This window comes from Polistes fuscatus, unplaced genomic scaffold (genome assembly GCF_010416935.1).
Source record: "Polistes fuscatus isolate 324 unplaced genomic scaffold, CU_Pfus_HIC Scaffold13, whole genome shotgun sequence".
Taxonomy (NCBI): Eukaryota; Metazoa; Arthropoda; class Insecta; order Hymenoptera; family Vespidae; genus Polistes; species Polistes fuscatus.
The window spans coordinates 4,884,370-4,911,929 of NW_025113031.1; the positions used below are offsets into that span (position 1 = coordinate 4,884,370).

The 27,560-nt window shown below is 40.4% G+C and overlaps 2 protein-coding genes across 4 annotated transcripts in view; both read left to right on the forward strand.

Moving 5' to 3' along the window:
- LOC122514038 (CUGBP Elav-like family member 4) overlaps positions 1-27,560 on the forward strand; it is a 486,258-nt gene that overhangs the window by 106,806 nt on the left and 351,892 nt on the right. The window lies entirely within an intron of this gene.
- On the forward strand, positions 25,661-27,470 carry LOC122513948 (protein yellow-like). The gene is made up of 3 exons (XM_043630486.1): positions 25,661-26,014; positions 26,247-26,653; positions 26,922-27,470. Exons 1-3 carry the CDS (start codon positions 25,661-25,663, stop codon positions 27,403-27,405), a joined length of 1,245 nt encoding a protein of 414 aa, XP_043486421.1. The 3' UTR covers positions 27,406-27,470.

The following is a 27,560-nucleotide window of genomic DNA, read 5'->3' on the forward strand; positions in this document are numbered from 1 at the left end:
TCATGGGTAAATGTGCGTGCGCGCAAGGCTAACTAAAGGGAGATACAGAAGGGAGACGACGACGTACTGCGTCGCTCTGCTCCCATTGCGTGTTTGCAGGTGTTTCGTGTCCACGTTTACGACGATGGGGCTTACTGTCGACGTAACGCGAGGACAATAAGTATAATTATAATAAAACCGGACAGCCACGAAATGCAACTCCTCGTATATACGATACCTGCTTCTCTATATCTAACGAATGAACATTTTTTTTTTTAACACGCACTCGCAAACATCACTTGTTTATTTCTCTTTGCATTCGTAAAACAAATTACGAAATTACAAATATTTAAAAAAGATCTATTTCAGTAATAATGATAGCATAACTAGTAGCAAACTATGTCGAATTGATCGAGTCACGTTTAATACAGCAAAGTTGAATTCTCCGAGGTGTTGTGTGTTTATTCGTGAATATCTTGATAAAGAAAATAATAATGTTGCACCAAGTTATTGTTTTTACGAGTTAAAGAGAGAAATCCTTGTTAGAAATAATTTTCTTTAATTGCGTTTTTTATTTTACGATTCGTAGAACTTTGACAAAGAGCTTAGAAGAGGTGGGGGAATAAAGTTTTACTATAAAATACGAGAAAATTCGTTTTATTCATTGCACTCGTTTCAACGAGTCTGCTATATAGTATACCGTTTTGTATTGTTTATTCTTTTTCCTCTTCTCGTTCTCGTTCTTGATTTATCCCAAGGTTCTCTTGATTTCCATTTTATTTTGCCTTATCTTTCGGCGTGTTACCCCAACGTCATAGAAGAAAATAAAGTGTCCCTCTTATTCTCCTCTTTAAACACCACCCCCGCTCCCTTATCGTGCAGCTGCTCCTAGTAAGACTGATTAAAATTTTCCCGATATTACACGATGACGTAACGCGGAATAAATTTACTCACCATTTTCAATATCCGCTTTTTGCGAGACGAGAAAAACAACAGAGTAAATTTTATACGATATTAACCCTTTTTATTTTCCTTTTTCTAAAAACGCGTCACCTTGCACTCTTTCTTGACCTTTTAAAGATTGTTCGCAATTTTTCGAATACCGCACGACGATGACGCCAGTTCTGCAATCTTCGCAGTGCCAAGAAGTCGGTGACTCATTCTCCATCGCATAGGAAATTCCCTATTACTCGTATACTTGAATTATATTAATCGGTGTTCCTCGAAGCAAAAAATTCTAATTTGAATTAATAACCAAATTAGATGTCTAACTAACGACTTAATTAGTTTTTTGTTTTTGAATATCATATTAACATTTCATACGAACATAAATCTAATGAATATATTTTCTTATTTGTTTCAGGTAAGCAAACAAATTACTATGCACAAGATCTTGGTCGTTTTAAACCCGACAAAGGTAGTAATCATTTATCGTATCTCATTTTATTCTTATACAATATTTTCGTAAATGTGTATCTTTTGTTAAACAACGGTTATAATTCGATACAGGGTTACGGAAAGGATTGTCTATAACTTAGACGTGTTTTAGAGTAATTTAGAATATTTAGAGTAAGTAAGGGTAAAATGTAGTACATGAAGAACACTAGGCACGTTGTTCTGGTATATACGATAATTCCCTTGGGTGGCCGGATCTCTTTCGATGTAACACAACGCGCCGAAAAAGCGGTCATCTCATGCTGTGAATATTAATGAATTTCGCGCGGTAAGAAAGGAGAGGTTGGTTCGTAGCGGCTAGACGAAGGAACGGCAAGAAGGGTTGCTACTGGTATTCTAGTCTAGTACGTGGACACCCTTTAACACACGCTTCTATAAAACGAACGCTGAGTCATTCCAACCGCGTGGTGTCTATTCAAACGCGAGTAGCAAAATTTGCTCCCTTTGCTAACCGAAAAAAGGATTGTTCGAAGGATATTTTAGCTTGACCTCGATGAATGGTCGATCTCCTGTGTAAAGATCAGGTAGCGAAGAGAAGTGAATGACAAACCATTAAGAGCTTTATTCGTTCCTTTATAATACACCAAAAGATATTCCCATGTGGAAGTCCGATGGAATATTACGGTCGTCCTACCAAAGTGTGTGGACTTTGAAAAATTATGAAAACTTTCTCTTTGCGAGATACGAGAATATCGGTTGAGGACTTTAGTGAAAATCCTTTCTAGTATAGCCAGCACGCTTTTACCTCTTCTTCGGCATTTGCTGAAATCGCGATTCGCGCAGAGTCCGCACGGTTATCCGATTCTTTTTGCAGTTTTAATGAATTATCCATAGCCGCAGGATTGAAAAGGACTTCCGGACAATTACGGCGCGCGGCAGGTAGGACGAGAGAAAGCCAGAGAAAGAAAGAAAGAAAGAAAGAAAGAAAGGAATAAAGAAAGAAAGAAAGCAAGCAAGCAGCAAGCAAGAGAAAGAGAGAAAAAGAAGATTCGTCGAGTCGGCCTCGAAATGGGGAGGGGGTTAGGGGGACGAGCGTGGGTAGAAGCGAATGCCGCACTGCATCACGGGAAACGCGCAGACAATGGCGTCGAGCATACTCCATTAATGCGAAGATCAAATCTCTCTTTCTTTCTCTCCCTCTTTTCCTCTAGTTCGCCTTGGACCGATGTTCGCGGGACTTTGGGATCACAAAGTTCGGTGCTGCTCCCGCGCCTATGTGATGTGTTACCCGTCAATCGGTGAGCTATGGCGGGAACAAACTTTTGGCTCGCCCCTTCTTCGTCTCGCTCTTTCTCTTTCTCTCCCTTTCTCTGTCGTCCTCGTCCCTACGGCTGCAGCCGTACAAGTTTTAAGAGAAATGCGAAAGTTGGATAGAGAATGGATAGGGCGGAGTTATCTATCGATGGCATGAGATATCTCTTTCTTTCCTTCACTTCACCCGCGTCTCTCTCTTTCTCTCTCTCTCTCTCTCTCTCCTTTTCTTTTTTTCTTTCTTTCTTTCTTTTTACTCTCATTCCTCCCTTTATTCGGCGCGCGGCCGCGACGTCGGGATCGCATGTTGCGCACTTCGACAGTTTCTTAATACTCTTGCCATTCTATTTCCTATATTCCTCACCTTCTATCTCGAATCCGCGATATAAGCGTATTTATTCAAACGATATTTATCAGGGATCATCCTCAATTACTATGATCGTTCGTACAAATGATAATCTTTCTTTTTCTTTCAAAAATGTTGATTTTATTCGATTAGATTTAAATCGTTGAAATGTTGTAGCATCAATTGTTTAATCCAACTTCTTGGGATCGAGTACTTTTATAGAAGAGGTGTTTGACGCATTTGTTATTTCCTAATACATCATTTGATATCACAATACTACCCTTATTTCGTAATATAAAATGTCGGATCCAGGTTAATTGTTGGTATGCACATGGAAAAAAAGAAAATGTTAAACTGTTAGGAAGAACAGTTTCTTGTCGGGGAGTAGAAATATGTTGTATTTTAAAAGAGAGCTAGCTCCTTTTCCGACTACGGAAGAGAAGTTAACTTGTACATTTCTTTTTCAAGAGTCCGCAGTCACCTCGATTACGCTTTTTCGTTTCTCGTATCGTTCCTCCTGCCACGAAAAGCTGCCGACGAGCTTTACTCTCTCTCTCTCGTTCTTCTACTCCTCTTCATATAATGTCCTGGATGTCCTCGAGCGCGGAGAACCTTCTCTCACTTTTTCGAATGACAAAGAGAGAGAGAGAGAGAGATAGAAAAATATAAAGAAAGAAAGAAAGAAAGAAAGAAAGAAAGAGAAGACTCTTTCCCTTCGCGAACGCTGTTCGAAATTAATTGCCACTCCATTTTTATCGTCGTCTATTTATCTCGGCAGTTGCCGTCTCGTCCCTTGTCCCTCGACGACCGTCTCATTAATCAAGCCTTCCTTCTTCGTCCTCGTCGTCCTCGTCGTTGTTGTCGTTGTCCTTGTCGTTGTCGTTATCGTTGTCGCAGTCGCAGCCGACGCCAAGTTACTCTCCTCTCTTTCCATCTTTCCAAAGTTCCAAGGATTCCAAGAGACGAGACAACCATGATCATCCTGATCGATCTAAAAAGATCGTTCGATTTATCCAAAAAAAGGTGCTTTTCGTTTAACAAACAAACTCACGTCTCTCTTTCAAGTTTAGACTCTTTCAATATTTGATTATTTTCTTTTTTCCTCTTGCTTTGTGGTACAACCTAGACGATATTGTACAAACTCTCGCATAGAAAGTTACTTGTCCAGTTTTAAACCGTTATAATTACGTGTGTACGCGAGCTCTTCTCTTGCTTTCGTTTCGGATCCCTTTGCTACTACCATCATCATCTTTCTCGTCCTCGACGAAACTCTGCGTCTCGCTTTACATCCCATGCATTACTTATAACGCCACGGTACAAAGGTACCTCTTTCCGAGCGTGCACGCTGAGGAAATTGGCTTTTGGCTGCGCCGTGAGAAAGACCAGAGAGAGAGAGAGAAAGGGAATAAAAAAGGAATAAAAAAATACAGGTAAGGGGGCAGGGGATTACATGTACAAAGAAGCCGCGTAGCTTCCCTCATAAGAAATTACTAACGGCGAACGTCTAATGGTGCAGCATAATTCGATGTTGCTTATCATGAAAGAGAAAGAGAAAGAAGGAAAAGTACTGCAGGCGTTTGAGTTTGTTCGTTAGCCATTTTTTTTGTCTTCTTCTTCCCCGTCCTTAGCACGGTTCTCTAATTCTTGCAAAGTTGATACGATTATTTTCCATGTATCTTTTTTGCCATTCCTTTTATCTCAAATTTCATGTTTCTTCTCCCATGAAAGTCTCGTTAATCCATTGGAAAATCGTCCCTTTGGAAATTGAAGATTTAAAGGAAACCTTTTCCATTTGTTTTTCGATTTAATCGATGTTCCATCTTCTCAAATCTTCTTCCAGCTACTTCTACACTTTTGATTCGTTTCTCGTTGGCGATCGATCGATTTTTTCGGCACCGTAACCGATGAAAAATGTCGGTGACCCTAATAGTCTTGAATACTTTAACGCGTTCTCATCTGGTAAGGCTAAGGATTTCATTCCGCTTAAGAGTATATTAAAAGTAAGGAAGAGTTAAAATAAAAAGTAGTATAGCGCTTATGTGGAACGGGATATAAGGTGAATCCTCGAGACAAAAGATAAAAATGAACACGGACAAAGGACGAAATGGAGAATGATAGCGAGCCGGCGGCGGCGGTGGCGGTAGCCGAGGTTTTTCGAGAAATGTTACCATTTTCACGAGTTGCCATCTTCGTGCAGAAGGTATTCTTAGTGGTGGTAGTAGAGTCATAGTCGTAGTTGTAACAGCGCGTGCTATTCTCAGACGTGACTTTGTTGGATTTATGGATTATAAAGAGGAGAAGGACAGAAGAGGTCTGGTTGTGACAACACGACAATGAGAGGACGAGAAAGAAGTAAGCGATAAAGCTGTCGTGAAAATGCATAATTTATATACCTACCAGGTTCGGTCGATCCTACTAGGAGGGACTCTTTGCTGCTGGCCCTCTCTTTTCACCGCCAACCAACCCTTTGCCTTGTAATAAATAATGCGGTTCTTTGAGAGGGTGATAGTAAGGAAAAGAGAGAAAGAGAGGGTGGTCGTTGAAAGAGGAAGGAACGAGGAGGCTGGTCGAGGAGGGGTGGTCGGAGAGGGACCGCGAGAAAAAAGAAGAAAAAGGGACGAAAGTATCCGAACGGGTAGAGAGAGAGAGAGAGAGAGAGGAGGGTTCGAAGGGTGGTATGTGTTGTATCGTTGTGCGAATGCTCGACCGGGAAGTTAATTATGACTCGAGAAAGAGAGTGAATCAAATTTATAGCGCTCGACCGGAGCGAACTTTCAACACCATATTTCCTCTTTCCTTCTTACACTTTTACGGTTCTTTTATATATATGTGGGGATAGTTAGGTACATATATCTACGAATATTAGTTGAGGAGAATTTGAAAATATCGAACCAATGGGGGAAGACGCCTACGCCGATGTCGACGCTGCCGACGACGACGACGACGACGACGACGACCCACTCCCCATCAAAAGTGGAAAAATTTTCGCGTTCCTCGTTCGAGATCCTCTCTCATTCCGTTCTGCGAATCTCGTTATACTTCGAAGCCTCGGGGAAGGCTGGTTTCTTCCTCCCTCACGACCTTCTGGAAAATTGTTTTATCAGAAAGAACCCTTCTTCCCTGTCCTCCTCCCCTTCTCTATCTCCTCCTCACCGAAACTGCGAGTTCTGCTTTCCCAATGGCACGGTAAAAGATCGCAATGGCGCGCGAAACTTGAAGAAAAGTGAAAGAAGGAAGAAAAAGAAGAGGCGTGGGGCGTTCGAACTGAGACGAGGAAAGAAAGAAAACTGAAAGTTCTTCTCATGGAAAAGAGGAAATAGAAGAAGACGAAGACGAAGACGAAGAAGAAGAAGAAGTGGAAGAGGGTACCGAAGAAGTTCCACACCGTCTCTCGTTCCGGAGGGAACTAAAATTAGGTTTGCAAAGAGGTAAACATCAGCGTGGCTGTACGTTTACATAAACGGAAGGCGTTGCTCGCATGGGGGGCACAGTGACAAATGCCTGTCGCCGTCGCCGTCGCCATCCTCGTCGTCGTCCGTCGTCGTCGTCGTCGTCGTCGGCAGTGGTGGTGACCGACTCCCTTTTCCTTTTACTCTTCTTACCATTTCTTTCTTTCTTTCTTTCTTTTTCTTTCTACCTCCCCTAACGTCGACTTTCCTCTTCTAGTTCTTTCCTGTAGTCGGTCGGGTGGTACTGGTACTGGGGTTGCTTGGTGCTGGGGTTGCTTGGTGCTGGGGTTGGTGCTGGTGCTGCGTCGACTGCGGCGCAACTTTTGCGAGATAGAGTTTGTTTTTGCGCCATTAGGACCACTTTGTTCGACTCCCGCGGAAGCTCTTACCTCTGCAAATATTCCTCTCTCTCTCTCTCTCTCTCTTTCTTCCGCACATACATACACACGTATACTTTTCTTCCTTCGAGAATGAATGTTCTAGGATATTAAAACGGCGACGTGTCTCCTCGAATGTATTCTTTGTTAACAGAAATTGAAACTCATCCTTACATTTTTCGTAATACGGTGTGCTTTTACGTATCTCACAGGAATATGAATAACTTTTCTAATCCCTGTTTTTAGCTATCAACGAGACAATATAAATGCATTCAAAATAATACGACGAATAATACATAATAAAAAAGAAGAAAAGAAAAATATTTTATACTGCGTCATAATAATTTACGACAAAAAGTATTTCTCTTAGACCGCAGGTAGAAAGAAAAAGAAACTTAGAGTAAAAGAGTATAAGTATGAATTATAAATAGTAAAGCGAGGTCGAGCGTATATGTTTGAAAATGACGAGGAAGAGGGTAAAATTAGAAGAAGGAGAGTAAGAAGGATTCAAAAGAGCGAGAGGGTTGTGTCCTCGAGGTAAGGGATGATGCCGTTGCGATGTTCGTTCGTTGAGAGGGGGAGAGTTGTTTCGATGAACACGCGCGTATGCTCCGCTAACCAAGACGAGCGATTGCGGATGCGTTAAATGCGCGTGGTAAGCTGCTGTCATTAAAATGTTCCGCAAGATCGACTACGGTCGAGTTCCGCGCACCAGCGCAACCTTCCTAGTAATACGATGTTCTTTCTCTTTCCCTTCTTTTCTCTTATTCCCCCTATTCCCACTCCACCCTCTGTCCCCTTCTCCCTCTCTCTCTCTCTTTCTGTTTCATGGTCTCTCCAAACCCTACAACCAGGATTTCTATCTCTCTTTCTTCGTTTTCCTTCTTCCTGTCCTCTTTCCACCCTCTTCTCTACTTCTCTCATCACCCTTCCTCTCTCTCACTTTGGCTACCCTTTCTCACGGCACCTCTAGATGGTCGTGCAAAGGGGTGTTGAGGAATATTCCGGCAGTGGGGTGAGTGGACTTGATGGACATTGCATTGTATGCCGTAATGATGCATTCTGCCGACCGCGTAATTCGTATACGTCGACGGTGACGTTTTGCTTCTCGCACGTTATTAAAATGTGAATTCGAAGGAAAAAAGCCAGAAGATTCGCGTGGCTGAAGTTGAAAGAAGGGTGGCATTGTTCAATTCCTCGGTAAAGAAGAGAGAGGGAGGGCTAGAGGGTGGGTGGAGAGAAAGGAGACTCGATCAGCTCTCACCTTCTTCAAGATTATCATCGAGAGAGGGGTTTTACGAAATAAAGCTTCGCGGTAAACTAAGGATCTCGAAAGTAGGGGAAAAAAAGAATGAGAAAAAATAAAGAGGTCTTATTTTCTTTCGTCAAATACGAGCAACTCAAGCTCCCGGCCGGGGTTGGAGCTTTTAATCATTTATATCGAAAATAAAAAGCTTTTCCGCGGTGATTAATTGGAGAGATTATTTCCTTTCGAATAATCGAATCCTTTTATTCGTCGAGCACGATAATACGATCGATGGGGAATAACCTTTTTCTCTCTCCCCCTCTCTCTCTCTCTTTGTTTACGAATCCTTTTTGCGAATCGAAGAGAAGTACGGCAAATTTACTTGCCTGCCCCTCCTAGTTTCGATGCTATTAAACTTTTATAAAGTAGTGATTTCGATCGATCTTCGTTCAATTTTTTGTGTCTTTTTTCGTTGGTCGTTTTAAAATACGCGATTGGAAAACGAGAGAATAAACATTTGAGAAAGTTGAGTGTCAATTTTACCTAAGAAGACGTCCCAGCTCTCCAACCCCCTTTGCACAATATTACGAGTTTCACCTAAACGGTGACTATCGGTCAGAAGGGCTACCGTCGACCGTCATAGAAAATACATTTAACGTGATGGCGGTTAAAGGAGGGTGAAGAAAGATAGCTAGATGAGGGTCATGTGGACGAAAGTGAAAGAGGAGGAGGAGGAGGAGGAGGGTGTACGCGAAGGGTGTAACGTTTGAACGATGAAAGAGAAGCGTCTCAGAGGTAAAGGAAAAGCGAGCTCGTCAAGTGGCTACCAACTACCCTTTTCTCTTTTTTTCTCTTATCTTTTTTCTTTTTTTTTTCTTTTCTCTCTTTTTCATCCACCCCTTCTTTTTCTTCTCAACGCGTCAGCCGTTCCTTTTATTACAACATCTTTCCGCGTGGAATCTTATATCGTTTGTCCACCCGTCGTCGGCCGATTTCAACCCTTCCGGTCATTCTATTTTTATTCTTTTCTTTTTTTCCTTTCTTTCTTCTATTCCATTTTTTCTCACTCTTTTCTATCCATCTCCGTCTCTTCATATTTTTCTGGCAACAGTAAAGTGGAAGGGGAAACAAGTTTTCTCTACGAAATATTATTTTCTTCCCAAGTGGCCACCGTGTCCACCACTTCCACTCTCAACAACTCCCGTTTTCCTCGGGAACTTCCAAACGATCAGATTTTTCTTTCTCCTCGATGAAATCTTAGTTTCGGCGAAATATTAAAAAAAAGAAAAGAGCCGCGTTGTAGGTGGATCGACGTCGAACAAGGGATAGAATCGGTTTAATAAAGAGTAAAACGCGAGAAGAGATACGATTTTAGTTTGAAGGGTAAAGTCGAACGTGGGCAAGCAAGGTGGTCTGACAAGAATTAGAAGTTTCTTTTAATTAAATTCCTTGTTAAAGGTAGGACAAGTTTAAATGTACTTTTACGCTGCCTTTCTTCTTATTCTTCTTGTTCTTCTGCTTCTTCTTCTTCTTCTTCTTCTTCTTCATGGATTTGAAGTTCAAGAAAACGGTTATTAAATCTGTAACATTTTTCTTTCTTTTTCTATCTCGATGAGCTTTTCAAGCATTCCTCTCTCTTTCTCTCCTTTTTTTCGGTCTCGAAGCTCGAAAGGTTGAAAATCAAAAGAAAAATAGGGGTCCTCGATGCTCGCTTGCTGATGCTCGCCCGTTTCGTTTCAATATTTTCCGGTTCGCGGAGTCGAAAGCGTTAATCCATCTTCTAAAAAGAGAGATGGAAAGAGGGGGAAAAAGAACAACTGTGACAACCCACAAAACATCCTGCGCATAAACCCCATGGAACTCTCGATTAATTCATCATCGAGAACTTCATCTTCCCTTTCTCTTTCTCTTTTTCTTTCTCTTTTTTCGTTATATTTTTTTTTCCTTTTCTTTTTCTTTTTCTTTTTCTTTTTTCCCCCCTCGTTTTTTCCACTTTTCATTCCTTCCTGCTCCGATGCGAGATTATTTTTAAACATGGCTTGGGTTTACTATAAAAAGGGATAAACCGAGAATGAGTAAAAGGAAAAGAATAAGAATAAGAAGAATAAGAAGAAGAAGAAGAAGAGGTAGCAGAAGAGGTGAAGGAAGAAGAGAGGCAGGAAAACCCGAAACATTTATTTTGCAGAATGATTAATGTCCGCGTTTGGAAAGTGGAATCGGTTGACGCAGTGCGGGATTGCTGGTGCTGTGTTCTCGCAGAGAAACTGCGCTCTTCTGTTTTACTGTAATTACGGCCATATTCTTTAGCTTTTTCTAAGAGCGGTTAGACAGTTCGTTCTTTCTCGACCCTCGAGCGAACTCTTCGTTCCACTCGTCTACATCACTGCGTCGAAATGTGTCGGCCTCTTAAACTTACTCGTCTTTCTATTCTAGCTAGAAAACATTAGGACTATTACTTCGTTGTCATCGAATCCTTTCTCTCTTATACGACAAATAAACCAAAATCACTCTAAACGAGAGTTTTTCGTTCAGGATTACATAAGAGATCGGATATAATCTTTTTTGAGTGCTTTAAACACATATATGCGTGGGATGCGAGCGCCTCCAAGCCAAACACTTAAATAGGCATTCGTGAGAAGATTGGACGGTGGGCTCTGGATAGCTCAATGGTTAAAGAGCCAGTCGCCCGGATAGCGGAAGGTCCGGGTTCGAGTCCCGGTCCAGTCAGTCCAACGGCCCAATTTTTTCACGAATCCTACATATGCGTTTATCAATCTCATTCCTAGTTCACGTTAACAGATTAACAATACCTTCCTCAACTATTGCAAACGTTAGGCAGAGTCTCTAATCCCAGGTACTAAAAATGTTATGGACGGTTTAGAAAATATCTTACAGTTAGGCGAAAGTATGTATGCATCAAGTAGGCAACGCACGTGCCTACTTGTTCATTTTCTAATGCTTATATTTCCGACGTGATAATAACAGGAATAACCTTCAAGTAATAGTTATACGGTACGCTTACTTTGAATATGGAAATTCTCTCTCTCTTTCTCTATGGAATTTATAAACTTATTATTCAACGACGCATCTATAGAAGGAGAGATAGAGTCAGTGGAACGCACAGGTGGTGTGTCTACCTATACACTATGTACAGTAGAGTTTCAGGATCGAATGGACACCTACACAAACTTTTATCGGGGAAGTGAAAGAGAGAGAGAGCAAGAATACACGCGATAGCGGAGCCCACAAAATAAAGAGATGCTTCGGTAATGTATTCGAATGGTGCTCGGATTTCTGGAGGGGGGTTTAAAAGAGAGTGTGTAAGAGAAAGAGAGAGATCGTGTATGTTTGCGTACGTGCGTGTCTGTGTATGTGTGTGCAAGAGCGAAAGAGAGAGAGAGAGAGATTCGAAACACGGCGCGCCTATGTATGCGCATAGAAGATTTCAGCACGGACCACGATATTACCATAAAGCCGCCACCGTGGTTATGCATAAGCATAATTTTTCCAGGGGCATAGCGCGGCCGTGGCGCGCCTTACGAGCGCCGCAATGGTTGCCCCGTCTCTAATTGGTCATGCGGCTAAACATTGCATAAATTCGCAATAAAGCTACCGTGTGCCCTTCCTCCGAACACGCTGCCTACCTACGTTTCGTCGACGTTCAAATTACCGGGGATTTTCATCGTGCATGCCGATGTTCATTCATCGGATTTCCCATGACCACCACCACCACCACCACCACCACCACCACCACCACCACCACTATCCGCCGTTCTTCTTTGCTTCTGTTTGCGAAGACTTTAAATAAAGTGTCGTTATTAGAATTAATCGATTGCTATAACGATGTCAAACGAAGTGGATTATCTCGTCACTCGAGGAAAAAAGTGAGTATACATTTCGAGATAGAGAGAGAGAGAGGGAGAGGAGTGAAGGAACGAACAGGGTGGAAGGGGGAAGGAAATATTCATGTCGGCACGAAAACAGCCGCAAATGTACTTTCCGATCAAAGCAATGTCCTGAAAGCGATGATCGATGCCTTCTACCTCAATCGCGAATCTTTCACGTCACCGGCACACGGTAGACACTGGGTACAGTCTTTTATGCACGGCCTCATTCCGAAAGCTTTCCAGAACATTACGACAGATGCACTCCCATCGAATAGTGATCGATCTTTATCGAGGAGATCGGTCACACAAGGAAAGCTTTCTCTTACAATGAAATTCGTAGTATAGTCGAATCAGGGAGACTTCTGTCAACATAGTAATCTCTTCGGGTATATTCGATATAAATTATTCTTTTCCTTTTCCTATTATTTCTTCATTTCTGATAAATATCGAGAATTAAAAGTAAATTCCTTTGCTAACATATCTCTCAGTCGCATTGGTAATAATGTTGGGACACCGGGTGGGAGGGAAGGAAGAGAAAATAAGGTCTACCGTACCGGGAAATGAAAATAAAGAAAAAGATAAGTGTAAGAGAAAAGAAGAAAGTAGGGAAAGAAAAGTGGAAATATAAAGTAAGATAGGATTTCTTTCTTTCTCTTGGAGAAACGTAGAGTGGCAGGAAAGGAGAAGAACGGTCCAGGGGCCGGTTCGGTGTCACCAGAGTTAAGCAGATTACTTTAATAAATCCCTGTAGCGAAAGCACGTCCATTGCTCGGAGATCTGCAAGTGCCGGCGGATCCTCGGTTGAAGCTATGCGCCAACCATTTTCCGTTGCTTGCTTGCTACGTGCTTCCACTTCGGCGTGTCACGTTTGTCAAGGAAACTTTTCTCTTACTTCCTCTTCCTCTCTCCTACCTTCTTTTCGTTCTATTCTCCAGCAAGTCTGACATTTCTATTTTAGTTTTATTCCGAGGCCTTCAATGGTTTCTCCAATAACGGCGATCCTAATATTTGCTTCCTCTCTTCTACCGGATAATCAGATTGCTATCTAATTTCTTCATTTAAAATAGCATACTTTTCCCATTAAATAATTGTTTGACTCGCGGCAACAACTTAGATTAGATAGTCAGGGTTTCGATATCATATTTACGTGTAATACATAACGTTTAACTTACGTAACGTTTCTAATAAGTCGAGATTCATGATTCCGGTTTGCTTGATTATTGGATATTTATGTAACAAACCTGTTCAAAAGATGTTCTTCTTAGAACTACATTTCTCACGAGTAAACGAGGACAAGGTTAGTGATTAATAAATCATACTACGATTACGTTCTCAGACTCTTACGTCTTCTAAACATCAACCGGGAATGCTTGCAAATCCTTTACTCGCGATATATCGAATCGAATCGACACTCGCGTAACGACTACTTGGAAACTTGGTAACGCAATAGATTTACGTAAACGCACGCGTCCGATAAATTCATTATCGTTTGGGAGAAATTTAATAAAGTTAATTAGAAGCTAATTGTTCGTTCCGTATCATTCTGTATCGTTTCTACTATCCCCGACGTGTGGGGAAAGTAATCCATTCGCGTGAAACAAATGCATCCAATCCAATCTACAATTACGTGATCATGCAGAACGTTCGTTATAGAACCTAATCAGCTTTGAGAAATAAAAAAAAAGTATAATTCAATGGGAAATACAATTTCCATTCGTTATTCGACGATAATACTGAAAAGGTTTGCTCTCCCTCTCTCTCTCTGTTATTAGTGATACATTTATTATAACACTTTGTACTCATTATTATCTTCATATAATATGTTATCCAAAACGATAAACACCAATCCAGAAATATCCTCGCGAAATTCATATAAGTCTAAATGATTTGAATAATATTATCCCATGAAAAAAATTATAATTCTGTCCTATCGGTTCGTAAATGGAGAATGGAAAAAGGAAAAGACGGTTCGACGAGATCGCAGGGAAAGGGTAAAAAAGGATAGAAAAGATTTACCGTCGTCGACGGGTGGGGGGTTCTCCGGTAAGCATTGAGAGCATTCACAAATTGGAGTCCGTGTGCCCCACACATTGGACATCGTGTTGCCGTCAGCCCTCGCAACCATCTAGCAATGCCGAGCAATCGACTAACTGTCAATCGATCGCTCTGGATTAAGATAATTTCGTTATCGGGCTGGCAGACCAGTCCCGGTATCCGTCAGCCAACGAGGCCGACTTTCTGACGAACGTTCGATGGCTGACGTAACATATTATTCGATGAAGAGTACGCAGTCGCATATCGAGTAGTATGCCTTCCCAGAACAGACAGTGGCTATTTTTTTTCCCTTTTTTTACTTTTTCTTTTTTTTTCCTCTTTTTTTTTAGCCCACATATCTATGTATGCGTACAAGTTTTACAAGATAACAACGAGATACAATCTACGAGTTCTCTTGTCTGCTTCGAAATAAAAATATTTTACGTTTGGGGAAAAAAAAGGAAAAAGAAAAATAGTCGGGGATGGTGGCAATAGAGGTTGAAGTTCAGGGGCCTCCACGTAAGTGGGCTTCCACGAGTTTAATATTTTCCCTGATGTTTTTTTTACTCCCCGTTAGAAAAATATGAAATTTTAAGAATTGATAATAATGAAATGAAACTATTTCTAGCTTTTAAATAATAATTAATCCAAAATATCGTTTTGATTTTGAGATTATATTAATTAAACCCCTTCGTTGTTCTAGGCCATTTCACGCTCTTAAATCCTGTCCTAAAAACAGTTAATATACCATTTTTATTTGTAGAATTAAAATCGAAAAGAATGATCCCCTTTATCGTAGCAAATCTCGAAGAACTAGGGTGGAACGAACGATGTCGCAAAATGTGCCAGTAATAGACACATCCTTGATGATACGTCGTCCTTCGATTCACTCCGAAACGACCACTTTGGATTATTCGGATTCATTTAGGTACCTCGTCCGATGGTTTTCAAGCCGTGCATCTCAAAATTATATTGGTGGCATTAAATTAACGATCGGTCGTAATATTTTTTTCTCTCTCCTAGCGTTATACTATCTTTCGAGTACTCGGAGAATTTTAATTAAAGAGAGTCGGTTATTTCGAATCGTGAACTATAAAAGAGCGTTCATTGTATTTCCGGCAATTTGAATTACCCCGGGACATTGTTAATTTCCCAGAACGATGATAGAATTTTGTTGTGTCTGACAGCAAAATGCATTAACCCTATTTTTCTAGATCGAATTCAGGAATCAAAGTTTTGATGATGCGTATTTTCTCTTATCGGGATCTAAATCAGCATAGAAATGCGGATCGAAATAAGGACGGTTCGACTGCGAGAGAGAGAGAGAGAAAGGAAGAAAAAAAAATGAGAGAAAGATGGATGGTAGGATGAGAGGAAGAAGGGCCGTCTAGCTGTGAGACGAGCTGAACATTTTCCGGTAGTACGTCAACGATGCGGAAACTTTTGCGGTGAAATTTGGGTCAGAGCGACAGCCAAACGAAGACGATAGACTATTTTTTTTCTCATCGTCGTCTGCTTTTCTTTCATTTTTTTCCCTTTCTTTTTTTTTAGGATCTTTCTAGGTTTTTTTTTTAACCCATAGAAACTTTTTCCTTTTCTTTTTCTCGGTTTTTTTGATTCATTGAAAATCTAACGTTCCCGGTATACATCCTAATAAACATACGTCGAAGCATTCATTTTAGATATGCTCGTGAAAGGGTTGCAATTTTGGGGGTTGAAAAATGCATAGTTGCATTTAACAAAATGGAAGAAAAGGTCAATAATCTTGAAATCTGTGAACCGGCAATTCCTGAGAAACAAAAATAATATTCTCTCGTTCCTCGACGAGATTTTTGTTCAAACAACAACATTTTTTCCTATTACTAAAAGATCTTAGAAGTTATTCAGGTGGTTGGTCTTACCTGACGTACCTTGCATGTACATTAAATGAGACTCTCTTGAATTTTGGGCGTATTAAAAAGGGACTTTTTGTCATGCCTTCTCGGCACGTTCGTTCGGCAAGCCTAGTCCCGGCTTCGTCTCCGTGTAATAACTACGCTGCAGCCAACTCCCAGGAGGGTGGTGAATAAGGACCACATCGTGGACTGACTTCGTAGTAGTTAGATCACAACCGAAACTTTTTATACCCTACTCGCGTAATTTTCAAAGTTACGCCTACGAGCGCGGCAACGTAATTTTCGCGGTGTATATTATAAGCTGCTTGCGACTACTTCTCGAGCTTGCGAATATATTTTTTCATTTTTTGTTTTTTTTGTTTTGTTTCTTACACCACTACGAATTTATCATTTCGTAAGAAATAGAGAAAAGTTCCTGCGCGTTTGTTTGTAATTTTTAAAAATCGTGTCTCCGCGTGCGCGTGAAAATTTTTGTTTTTTCGTTATTTACGCATCCGCCGTCATCATGCATGTTTTTATTTCTTTTTTTTTTTTGTTTAAATTGAATTTACATTTTGTCAATGGTATTATAATTCAAAGAAATATTTGAAATTATCTTCTTAGTTATACGTTTCTCTGGTTGTTGGTTTGGGTGTTTAAGAATGAGAGAATCGTAGCGCGGTGTCCTTTATTTTCATTTTCCTTGTTTTCCCAACGATGTTCTTCTCTCCCTATATTTATCTAATAGCACCTCCGGACCGCAGCTTTTCTTCCTTCTCCTCTGGTTTTCACGCTCGCATATAGTAGTGCCTGGTTGCGAACATTTTGCACTTCCATTATACGGGCAGTTTGCCTTCCCGCTCTACTGTGTCCTCAAAATAATTAAGAGTTCATTAAGCTAAGATTGATCGCTCTGTTTAAAGGTAGAAGCCCGTCGTACAGCGACACCCACCCTCCTCCTATCGCCGTCTTCTCTCTTTCTCTTTTCAACCCTCTCCCTTTTCCTGCAATAAAGTCCTACCAACGCGAAAATCCATGAATATGGTGAGCTCATTAAATTTACCACCACGACCTTTTTTTCCTTTTTTTCTTTCTTTTTTCTTTCTTCTTTCTTATTACCCTTTTTTCTCTTCCTACGATTTAATAGTAATTAATATTCTTAACGATTCATAGTCGTTGTACATACGATCGATCGGTATAAACTTCTCTTTACCTTTTGTATCGAGAATTAGGCAAACGAATATACGGCATAAATTCGATATTATTTTGTCTCATTCCAATAGGACATCGTATTTGATTCGACAGTAAGAAAGAGAAAGAGAGAGTAAATGAAGTGTAACGCGAAAAATGGTTCATACCAAAAACGAGAGAGAGAGTGAGAGAGGAGAGAGGGAAAAAGAAAAAGATAGATGGATAGAGAGGTCGAATTGGAAAAGGCGAGATATATATATATAAGAGCCGAGGAAAAGAATGTCGGACAAAAGCTTCTAAAGGACAAAAGCTAACTCTAACAGCACGGAGAGCTCTTTTTCCCTCTGTCTTTCTCTCTCCCTCTCTCTTTCACTTTCTCCTCATACTACCCCTACCTACTACTGCAAGTGGAAATGTATGTTTGCATACGCGAATGTCAAACAAAACTTTCGCTAATTTTTCTACCGACCTCCGGCTGCAATGTACACAAGCTTCAGATATTTAACATTCTCCTGGAAATGTAATTAAGTCGGCCGTCTGACTTTCTGTGCCATTGTTTGAATTGTCACTAGTGTATTTCAAGCGAGATTTTTAAATTTTCATCTAGTTTGAAGTTTTTAATCTGAATGTTACATCTTTTTCTTTCTCTCTCTCCCTCTCTCTTTCTCTATGTGTACGCGTACGCGTGTATATGTGTGTAAATGTATATCTTCGGTAATAGATTTAAGAAATCACTTTACGTCTAATAATATATTTCTCTCGCTGGTGCTAAGTGGAAGAGTGAAAAAGAGATAGGAAGAGGGAAAATAAATTAAACGGGAGGAAAAACGTGAGTGAAAAAAACTCGGCGAAGATCGAGGTACTCCACATAAATCCTTCAGCTATTATCGGCAGTGAAAACAAACGGAAAGGAATATCAACGAAGCCCGGAAAAAAGCTAGAACAGACAGGATACAGCTTCTTCGTCCGTTTCCGCTTTTAAGATAAGGAAAATCTCTGGAAGGAGCGTCTCGACGAATCTCTTTAACGATACAAATGGCCGTCGTATTCTAGATGGCGCCTTGTCGCAGAAACGATCTTCATCGCCGTTATGAAAATAATGCGGAATGCAAAGTAAGAGAGAAAGGTCCCGTTCCTTTCGGCATAATTTCACGTAGGATATGTTTACGCGAGCCTTCAAATTTCACAAGTTGAATCGAATAATTTGTCGTTGTTTTTTTTTTTTTCATTTAAGTGCTTATTAATAAAATCAAATATTTGTTCGCGTTACATCGTTACTCGATTAGATATTTAAGAATTACATTGGATTACGTAACCAATCGCGAAAGTGTCGATTCATTTCCATTGGTTTGGAACGATCGGGACATCGGATCACAGCCAATCGGTACTTCGAAGAATAAAAATAAAAGTCTAACGTTTAGTGCGAGTCTTCCGATCGATCTTACTATCCTAAATCGACTTGTTTTTTTTTCCTTTTTTTTGCTATTTCCACGCGTCACGTATTCCGGCGGAACGATTTAAGCGGGCAAACTCGGTAACCGAATTCGACAATGAGATCGAAGAAAAAGAGGTACGAAAGAAGAAGAAGAAGAAGAAGAAGAACGATGGTAACCCTCGAAGACTGTCTCCCATTACAGTTATTACTCGTCGTCAGGAGTAACAAGAACCCGGTAGATTGCCTCAAATCACCGACTGCGATCGGCCTAGCAATCAAGCCAGCCCGTTTTTCTCCGCCCTGCCAATTCTAGTCCTCCTTCTATAAGTCAAGTTACGGATGTGGCTGGAGTTTATCGATCGTTCAGAGCAGAGAACAAATTTTAAATCGATAATCGTATTAATAAGCTGTCTGGGATAAGAAATCGTGGAGCTTTAATACCGTGGATTTCAAGGAACATCCAAGGATCATTCTTACTTTTTGATTCTTTATTTATGTCTGACTTCAATCGACAATTTTTACGTCTATCGCACAGGAGACTAAAGTATCGTTAAAAAAGACTCGACGGTAAAAAGAAAATATTATTTTTAAGCGAGTCTTCCGCGTAGTAGTAGGTTCAGTCAAGGCAAATACCATCCCCTCTACAAACTGTAAATTGAAAACCGAGTCAGGCAATTTCGATTTCACGACCGAACTGACCTCCGTTGCTCTCTTTCACCATTTCCATCTATATCTTCTACTCTTTCCGCTGTTTTCAACCCGGTCCCATTCTCTCCCCCTTTTTCTCTCTCTTTCTCTTTCTCCTTCTCCTTTTTTTTTTTTTTTAACTGTGCTTGAAAGCACGAAAAGCGAGTGCCGTATCGTATTTACACAGGCAGTGCTCCCTGACAACGAACCGAGGGAAAAAAAGCACCGACCATTGTGTTCTCCAGTGGGTCACACGTGGAATAGCCCACACAGACTGGATCAGAACAAACGGCTATATGCGGAATTTACTCGATTAAGAACGATTGAAACGAATCCGTTTTGTCCGGGGACATTGTGCGTGCATCTCTACGAAATCCAGCTTTTATTTTCCTTCCTTTATTATTCCGTAAATGTAACCAATCGACTCGTTTTCTAATCAAATGTCAAATTCGTTTCGAGCAGAGGATTAAAAAGAATAATCTTGAAAAAAAGAAAAAGAAGAAAAAAAAGAAATATCGTATTACTCGTGGACGTTTCAAAATGATCAGTCGATACGTAAAATCTTCAGTCTGATTTCTTTTCAAACTTATATTGTCGAGACGGGAGATTTGTTCCTCGTATCGAAGTGCTTCTATTCGAAGAAAAGGTTGGTTCGATCTTACGGCTCGATCGGTGATTGGTCCCGTTCTTCTGTTCGCGTAGATTTTACCTTGGGCAGAATGGAATGACGTTGAAGGTAAAGAGAGAGAAAGAGAGCAGAAGAGAGTTGAAGAAAAGAAGTAGCACGCAGAAAAAAGGATAGGAAAAGTGCGCATAGGGTCATGGGATACGGTGATAAATCACCCTCGATCTTACTCGGGAGATCTTTTCAGGTTCTTGTTAGCAAGACGTCGCTCTTCTTCCACGACTAGGAAGGCGACTCTGCGTTTTAGATGGGTGGTGGGTTGTATTGAAAATTCGAAAAGAAAAAAAGAAAAGAAAAATACTGACAGAAAGGTACAGGTTTGAAGAAAAAAGGAAAAAAGAATCTAAAAGAAGTATATATATAGGAATGGGTTTTAGATATGTCTACTTATAGGTTCCATTCACGCATACCAAGGAGAAAAAATATACTGTTATTTTATGACAAGAAAATATTAGGAGATTCAGGTGACGCCAAAATAATCCTACTTGACTAACATGAGCTAACGACATTTCTACGTCAGACACTCCGTTGTCGCCCCGTCGCCGTCGTCGTCGTCGTCGTCGTCGTCGTATGGAATAAGAAAAATTGCGGAGAGTAAACTCTCTGTCGTAAGATTTTCGTTATCCCAGAAAAAGTAAAGTCGTGGCCTGTGAGCTGGCTGCTCTGGCACTCTCGATAATTAAAGTTCCGTATTAGTGCCGTTCGAGGGACTACAAGCTGAGGGGTAAAAACGAGCGGCGGGGTTGCACGACGAAAAGGAGAAGAGAAAAAGACGACGACTGTCTTCCTTCTACGTCGAATCTTTCTAATCTTCTAACTTTGCTTTTTCTATATTTAACAATATCATTTCTATTTATTATATCGGTATTTATATTATTTTCATTAACTATTCCTTTCCTCTTGAGGAATAAGAGGACACATAGTCGATAAAGAGGATTTTCATGAAGGAACAATAGCTTCGGAGGTAGAAACAGTGCCAGCTGTTGCATTCTAATGCCTCTTTCGAAACTTAACTCGGTGAATTGCGTTATTCAAATTCGTACCCGCTCCTTTCGCAAGTTCAATTTCCCCGTACATTGGCACGGATAGGCATCGGGATATTCGATCGATCTCTCTCTCTCTCTTTCTCTTTCTCTTTCTCTTTCTCTATTTCTCTCGCGTCGCAAGAAGGTTTCTCTATTAAAGGAAGAGAATCGATCGAAGAAGATTACTTCGAGCTCGAGAGGAGAGAAGCGACATTGGAACTCCTTTGAAATGCGGCTTAATTATTCTCTTCGCGACAGTGCTTCGAATGTTTCAAGTCCATCTTACGGAGTAGGGAGTGGCACGTTTATCTGCACAATTTTATTCCACAGCTTTGTCGAATTGTTAAAATAACTTTGATAAGTAACAAAAAATAAAAAGGAAGTATGGAAGGAATACAAATTTAGAAATAAAATCATTCTTGTTCCTGTTATTAACTTGCTCCCCCATAACTATCTTTTTCCTGATTATGTTATAAACGCGTTTTACCGTAATGATCTAACCGTTAAGAACCATAAAGAGAATTTGATATCGCATATAACGGTGTTACGTATGAACAAACGTTGCTTCCACTTTCTCCATTTTTTGTTTCTTCTTTTTCATAGTTCTGTTAATACGTAGTCGAAATGGGGAGAAGAAAAAGAAGAAGAAGGCAGAAAAAAAAGAAACTAAAAAGAAAAGAAACGTAGGGAAATATTGCGGCAGCCCCGCGGCCTGGACCCCTCGTGAGATTTAACGAAACACAGATCCTGGATGAGTGGAAAAGAAAGGATGGTTAAAAATGCACCGAAAAGTGCGAGGAACAAAAAGTAGGACTTTGGTGGTACTACTGACTGGCTGGCTGGCTGGCTGGCTGGATGGTTGGTTGGTTGGTTGGTTGGTTGGTTGGTTTGCTGGCTGGCTGGCTGGCTGGCTGGTTGGCTGGTTGGTTGGTAAGCTGGTAATACAACGACAACGACAACGAGCGACCAGTTGTGCACACGACGCAGCGAGCTAACATAGAACACGCGCTCGCGCGAATACTCACGCTCTCGCGAATACGAAGAAAGGAGCGATGAGGAGAGGAGGAGAGGGAAAGGCAAGCGATGTGTTTACATGCACGCAGGGTCCGAACGTTTCATTTTCTCGGAATTAAGTAACCACCACAGGTCGTTACGTACATACGCGGCCAGCTATTAACGGTTTAATTAGCGTAAGTTTTCATTTGGAGTATTACACTGGCGATGCTCGTTCCACCGGTGCTGCTAGCGGTGGGTGAGAAAGGGTTGACCAAAGGAGAAAGAAAAAGATGAAGAGAAAAACGACGGGGTGGGGGGTGCTCGAGGTCGAGGGGTTGGAAGAAGTTCGCCATCCGTTTTTCACTTTGTATGCCGCTTATTATTGCATTTTTGCAGATTGTATTCGTGCTTCCTAATAGTTTGCCATTTGCTTAGCGAAACTGGGGATGTGCGATGTCGTTGCCATGGTAAAATGCCGCGTCCTCTCCGCGTTGAAAAACTTTTCTAAGAAATGCTTACTTCAAGGGTTCATTCCAAAAGGAAGAAATATAAGAGAAGAAGAAAAAGAACTACAGAAATAAACGTTTTAAATGTGTTCGTACACGTATTCGCATATTTCCGTAAATGCACAAGATTTTTTTCTCTTTCTCTCTTACTCTCCGAGAAACGTTAAGTCTGTTATCCAAGCGTGATAATAGCGGCTTTCGCGACACCTTGTGTATCTTCGTTACTGAATAGAAATTCAAAGTAGCATACTTTTACGTTACCGACGACGGTAATGTGAGAGTAAAATTGTGCTCCGCTTTACGCCGTCCGTGACGCTTTATTTATCTCGCTGTGGAATTTATCGTGCGTGAGAGCTCCTAACTCAACTAAATTTTCTTTCTCTTTTTATCTACCTTCCTCTCCCCACCTCTCTCTCTCTCTTTTTCTTTCTCTATTTCCATCTCTCGGTTGCTTTTTACCATAATAATTAATTAATTATTCGCATTCTTCGCGAGAACGTGCTTTTCTGTTCTTCATCTCGTTTGTACGATAGCCACGTACAACGTCTTCCCGCAAGGTTGTCACGTTTCGTAAGGTAGACGTGTCCGTGACACCAAACTCCGAATGGATTGGTCCAGTGAATGTCATCCGTTGGGATAGGAGAGTAAAAGAAAGGGAGTGAACGGAACCCAAAGTTGCAAGGTTTGCTTCTCAACCATGCTTCGCGTCTTTTCTATCTTTCTCTTTTTTATTCGGTTTTGCTCTTCTCTCTTCTTCGACTGTCTATATATATATATATATTTCGGTACAAATCGTATTACCAATTTCAACTGCAAAATTGACTCTAGCCAACTTTTACGGCGTCTCCGACTTTACGCTCCTCCGATGCCACCCGTACGTTCAGAACTTTGGCTTGTAGGATGGTTTACTAAACTCAGTTTAAGAAGAAGAAGAAGAGAAAGAGCGAAGTAGCAAAGAAAAACTATTTCCATCGAAGAGTGAGACATCTTGGAAGCCTCTCTTGTCTCCCGCCGATATCGGATAACCAACTCTAAACTATAGGAAATATTAACCGCTAGGGAACAACAAACACAATAGATTGGTTCGGTTAGTTTCTTTTGATTTCAACCGATTTGATTAATTTGGAATTATTAACATACCTAAGTTTTTGAAAACGTGGAAAAGGAAAAAGAATCTTACGTTAAAAGTAAATACTCTTACAAAAGTCACATTCCACTGTGCTACTCCCCCAGTCAGTCCTTGACGCTCGTTACACGTTCAGATAATAATCAAGTTCTTTTAAAACGCTCGTTATTTTATTTTACTCGACGGTCTCCCTCTTGTCATCTCGTCTGGTTATTATCGTTGGCCTAATTGACCCGGATATTTTTCTTCGAGCATTAAATCTTAGTAAGCGTAATGACCACAGCGGGTACTTTCTATTTCCTCATTAATTCGTTTCCAAGGAGGAGGAGGAGGTCCGAGTGGATTGCACGCGTTCGGCCGTTCGGAAGATATGTTCCGCGAGAGAGATCGATTATCGGGTTTAACGAATTCAAACTTTGATTGTTACATTCTTCCAGTTAAAGTATTCCCCTTGTTACTTCGAAGTAATGTCCTATTCAATATCAGAAAAAGAAAGATTGAGAGAGGGAGAAGTATCCCTTAAAATGATACCAAAAACCATCCAATCCGGACTAACGCAATACCTTTCGGATCCACGCATTAAAATTGAAATTAGCCAGCCATTTGTCTTCTAGTTTAGCTTAAACGTGACTGGCCAAATGATTTATGGTTTCCACTTCTCTTCGGCAAATGTAGTTTTGCTTCTTTCTCACTCTCTCTCTCTTTCTCTTTCTCTTTCTCTTTCTCTCTCGGATACAGGCAAAAGCGCGTAATGCAATTCAAACCTCGAGACCGGGCCGACAAAAAAATTCGACTCTGCTTGTAGCGATGAAAAGCGTAGTACTACTACTCTTCCCACACAGATGCATACACAAACACGCTTATAGCCACATTGCGTGATCGCGGTATAACAGCTGCTGTTTAAAAAGAGTTTCGCTTAAACCGAGAAACTTCTTATTAGTTTTTAAATACTAAGTTGAATTCTTTCGTTAGTACAGCCTAAACGTATCATTGTTTCCTATGATTAATTATTGCAAGTTGTAAAATATGAAAATCTACCGAAGATTAGGAACGAGAAAAATTCAGCTTTGTTTTTGATGCCTAACTCGGATAAAGGAAATCACGGACGTTAACATTCTGCCGTACGTGTGCAAGCGATAACGTCAAAGGTTATCGTTTCAAAGGTTATCGGTTATCATTCGGAGAATATGCACGTGCAAAAAACAAAACGGAAAAAAAGATAAAAAATGAATAAAAAATAAAAAGAAAAAATACCAACGCGAACACTTGGGTTCGTAATGTGACCTACTTCCCTTGGCACGTCCAAAAGCCGTTGCTTTGACAGCAGGCTATGATCAAAGGAAGGTAATCTTACGGGAGCATCCTTGCTAATTTAAGTGATAGCCTTCAGTCAAAGGTATCACTGATACTCTCTGCTTACTTTCTCTCTACCACGTTTATCTTTTTTCTTAACCTCGCACCTTTTACTTTTGAATTATTTTAATTTCATTATAAATTATTGTACCTTCGCATGAATCCTTCTTATCGAATATATGAAGTGTAATTGTTTGAAATTAAATAAGTGTACTCTCAAACTTGACTGTAAATAAAAAACTGTATAAAATGTTTTCGTATCTGTTACATTTTTCCTCGAAATTCTACGATTAAAGTACTTTACTCTAATTTTCTATTATTTTTTTAATTTTATATTTGCATACGTATAACAATTTTAGGTTTTTATAAGTTTAAATGAAACGAATTTTTTTTCTCGCTCATGCTCAATGGTTTTTAAACTAAACGATTCCATTAAATTGACTCATAGTTTGTATAATCTAATTATAAATATATCCGGTAATTAAAGTGAAGATGACGTTTGAACAGATGGTGGTGTGGTGGTGGTGGTGGTAGCGGTAGTGGGGCTCAATGCTGTTACCATTACTGGAGAAATGATCTACGTTTCTGTCGAGAATATTTACTTACCACTGTGCGATGTAGTGTTGTTCCGATCGCACACACAGTCGAGGCCAAGATTCTTATAAAGTCTGCTCTCCATTGTCATTTGAAATAAAAACAAGCAGGCAATTGAAGTTCTTTCCTTTTCTTTTTTGTTATAACAAAGTGTTGTTGGAGCAATGGAAACCTCATTGAGTTTGATTTTATTTTTCCTCGGATTGTTCGGTCCTATCAAAAGTTTTAATCTGGAGGTTGCTTATCAATGGAAGTATCTGGATTGGATTCATCCAGCTGTTAGTTTGACCGGAAGAAATTTCACTCTTGGCAATCCATTTACTCAAGACATTGATATTGACAAACGTGGACGAGCTTTCGTCACAAGTCCGCAATGGTTAGACGGTACTCCGATTGTTCTTTCTGTGGTGAGCAACGTTAATGGGCCAGGTGGTCCATTGTTGATTCCTTATCCTAGCTGGGAATGGCACACGGCATCGTCCGGTTGTGACAGTCTCATATCCGTGTATAGATTGGCGGTAAATATCTAGGAAATCTGTAAATGTTGAATCAAAAAAGTTGAGCTAAATATTATAAGTGAAAACTCTATTTATTGTCTCTATACTTTTCTTTTTTTCTTTTATAAGATAATTATTTATAAATGCTTAAGTTATATTTATCTCAACTTTTTATTCACACAATGTTGTTTAAAAATCATTACACAGTTTATGTTTGGTAATATTATTATAAACTAGAGTATAAAATGTTCAGATAGACGAATGCGATCGATTATGGGTTGTGGATGTTGGAAGGATAGGAAAAAATGTTGTCTGTCCAACGAAGATCCTGATATTTGATTTAAATACAGATAAATTGATCCACAAATACATAGTGCCTGATGATCAGGTTCTAAATGGGAAGTCAGTTTTAGTTACACCAATCGTGGAAGTTGGTCTAACGTGCCTTGACGCTTACCTCTACGTTGCCGACGTTGATCAGAACGGCATTTTAATTTATGACCTCTATAAAAATCGCTCCTGGCGACTTTCGAATACTGCTGGAAACGCTTTTGGCCCCGACGAGGATGCCATGAACATTACGATTGCTGGGGAATCGTTCGATCTGACCGACGGAACCCTTGGCATGTCTCTTTCGCCAATCGGATTTTACAATCACAGGTGCGCTATTAAACATTCGTCACGGAACGCTGGCCCTCAAGGCTGCTCTTTTCTTTAACTTCATCTTATTTCGCAAGACCATAAGAACCGGTATTTGGTAGTTACAAAATATTCTCATGGACAATTTCACTTTGCCCTTTTCATGATCGGCGACGCACGATATTTACATATGTTGAAATTGAGAGCCTGAATGTTTTGATCGAACGTTCCCTTCTTTTTTTTCTTTTCTTTTTTCTTCTCGCTAATAAAAAACTCGTAATACTTTCAGATATCTATATTTCAACTCGCTCGCTAGTTATTACCAGAAATTTATGGACACGCTTTCATTAAAGGAGAGCGAATTCCGTGAACCAGTTATATTTCGTTCGAATTACAAACGAGCGAGCCAAGCCGGCGTACAGGCAACCTCCCGACGAGGTGTCATATTTTTTCAGCTCGTCCAATTAACCGCGATCGCTTGTTGGGACATTGAGAAACCATTCGCCCCTGAGAACGTCGTTATCATCCGTCAAGACGAGGAAATCTTACAATACGTCAGTGGTATTAAAGTGATCACGAACAACCACGGCGAAGAGGAACTTTGGTTCAATACCAACAGGCTTCAAAAAACGATCAACAAGACGTTGAAGCCAACGGAAACAAACTTTCGTTTAATCACGGCCAAGGTAGACGATATTATCCGTGGAACGAGATGCGAACCTTCCTCGTTGAGACACAGTGCACCCGATACGACATTTTGGCGTCAAATATGATGTCATCGAAGCAAATACTTTTTACTGTAGCATCAAATTAGCTTGAAATAAAACGTTGGGCATAATCTTAAGTCTATTAAATTAATCCGGAAATAACGTCGAATTGCTTTCGCGCCGGTTGATTTTAAAATTGAGCATTTCCAGAGATAGCAATT

Bases quoted from the DNA above. Each gene is read 5' to 3' on its own strand.
- LOC122513948 (XM_043630486.1), top strand. From the start codon at position 25,661: ATGGAAACCTCATTGAGTTTGATTTTATTTTTCCTCGGATTGTTCGGT. The intron at 26,015-26,246 runs GTAAATATCTAG...TAAAATGTTCAG, and splicing joins TATCCGTGTATAGATTGGCG to ATAGACGAATGCGATCGATT. The intron at 26,654-26,921 runs GTGCGCTATTAA...TAATACTTTCAG, and splicing joins ATCGGATTTTACAATCACAG to ATATCTATATTTCAACTCGC.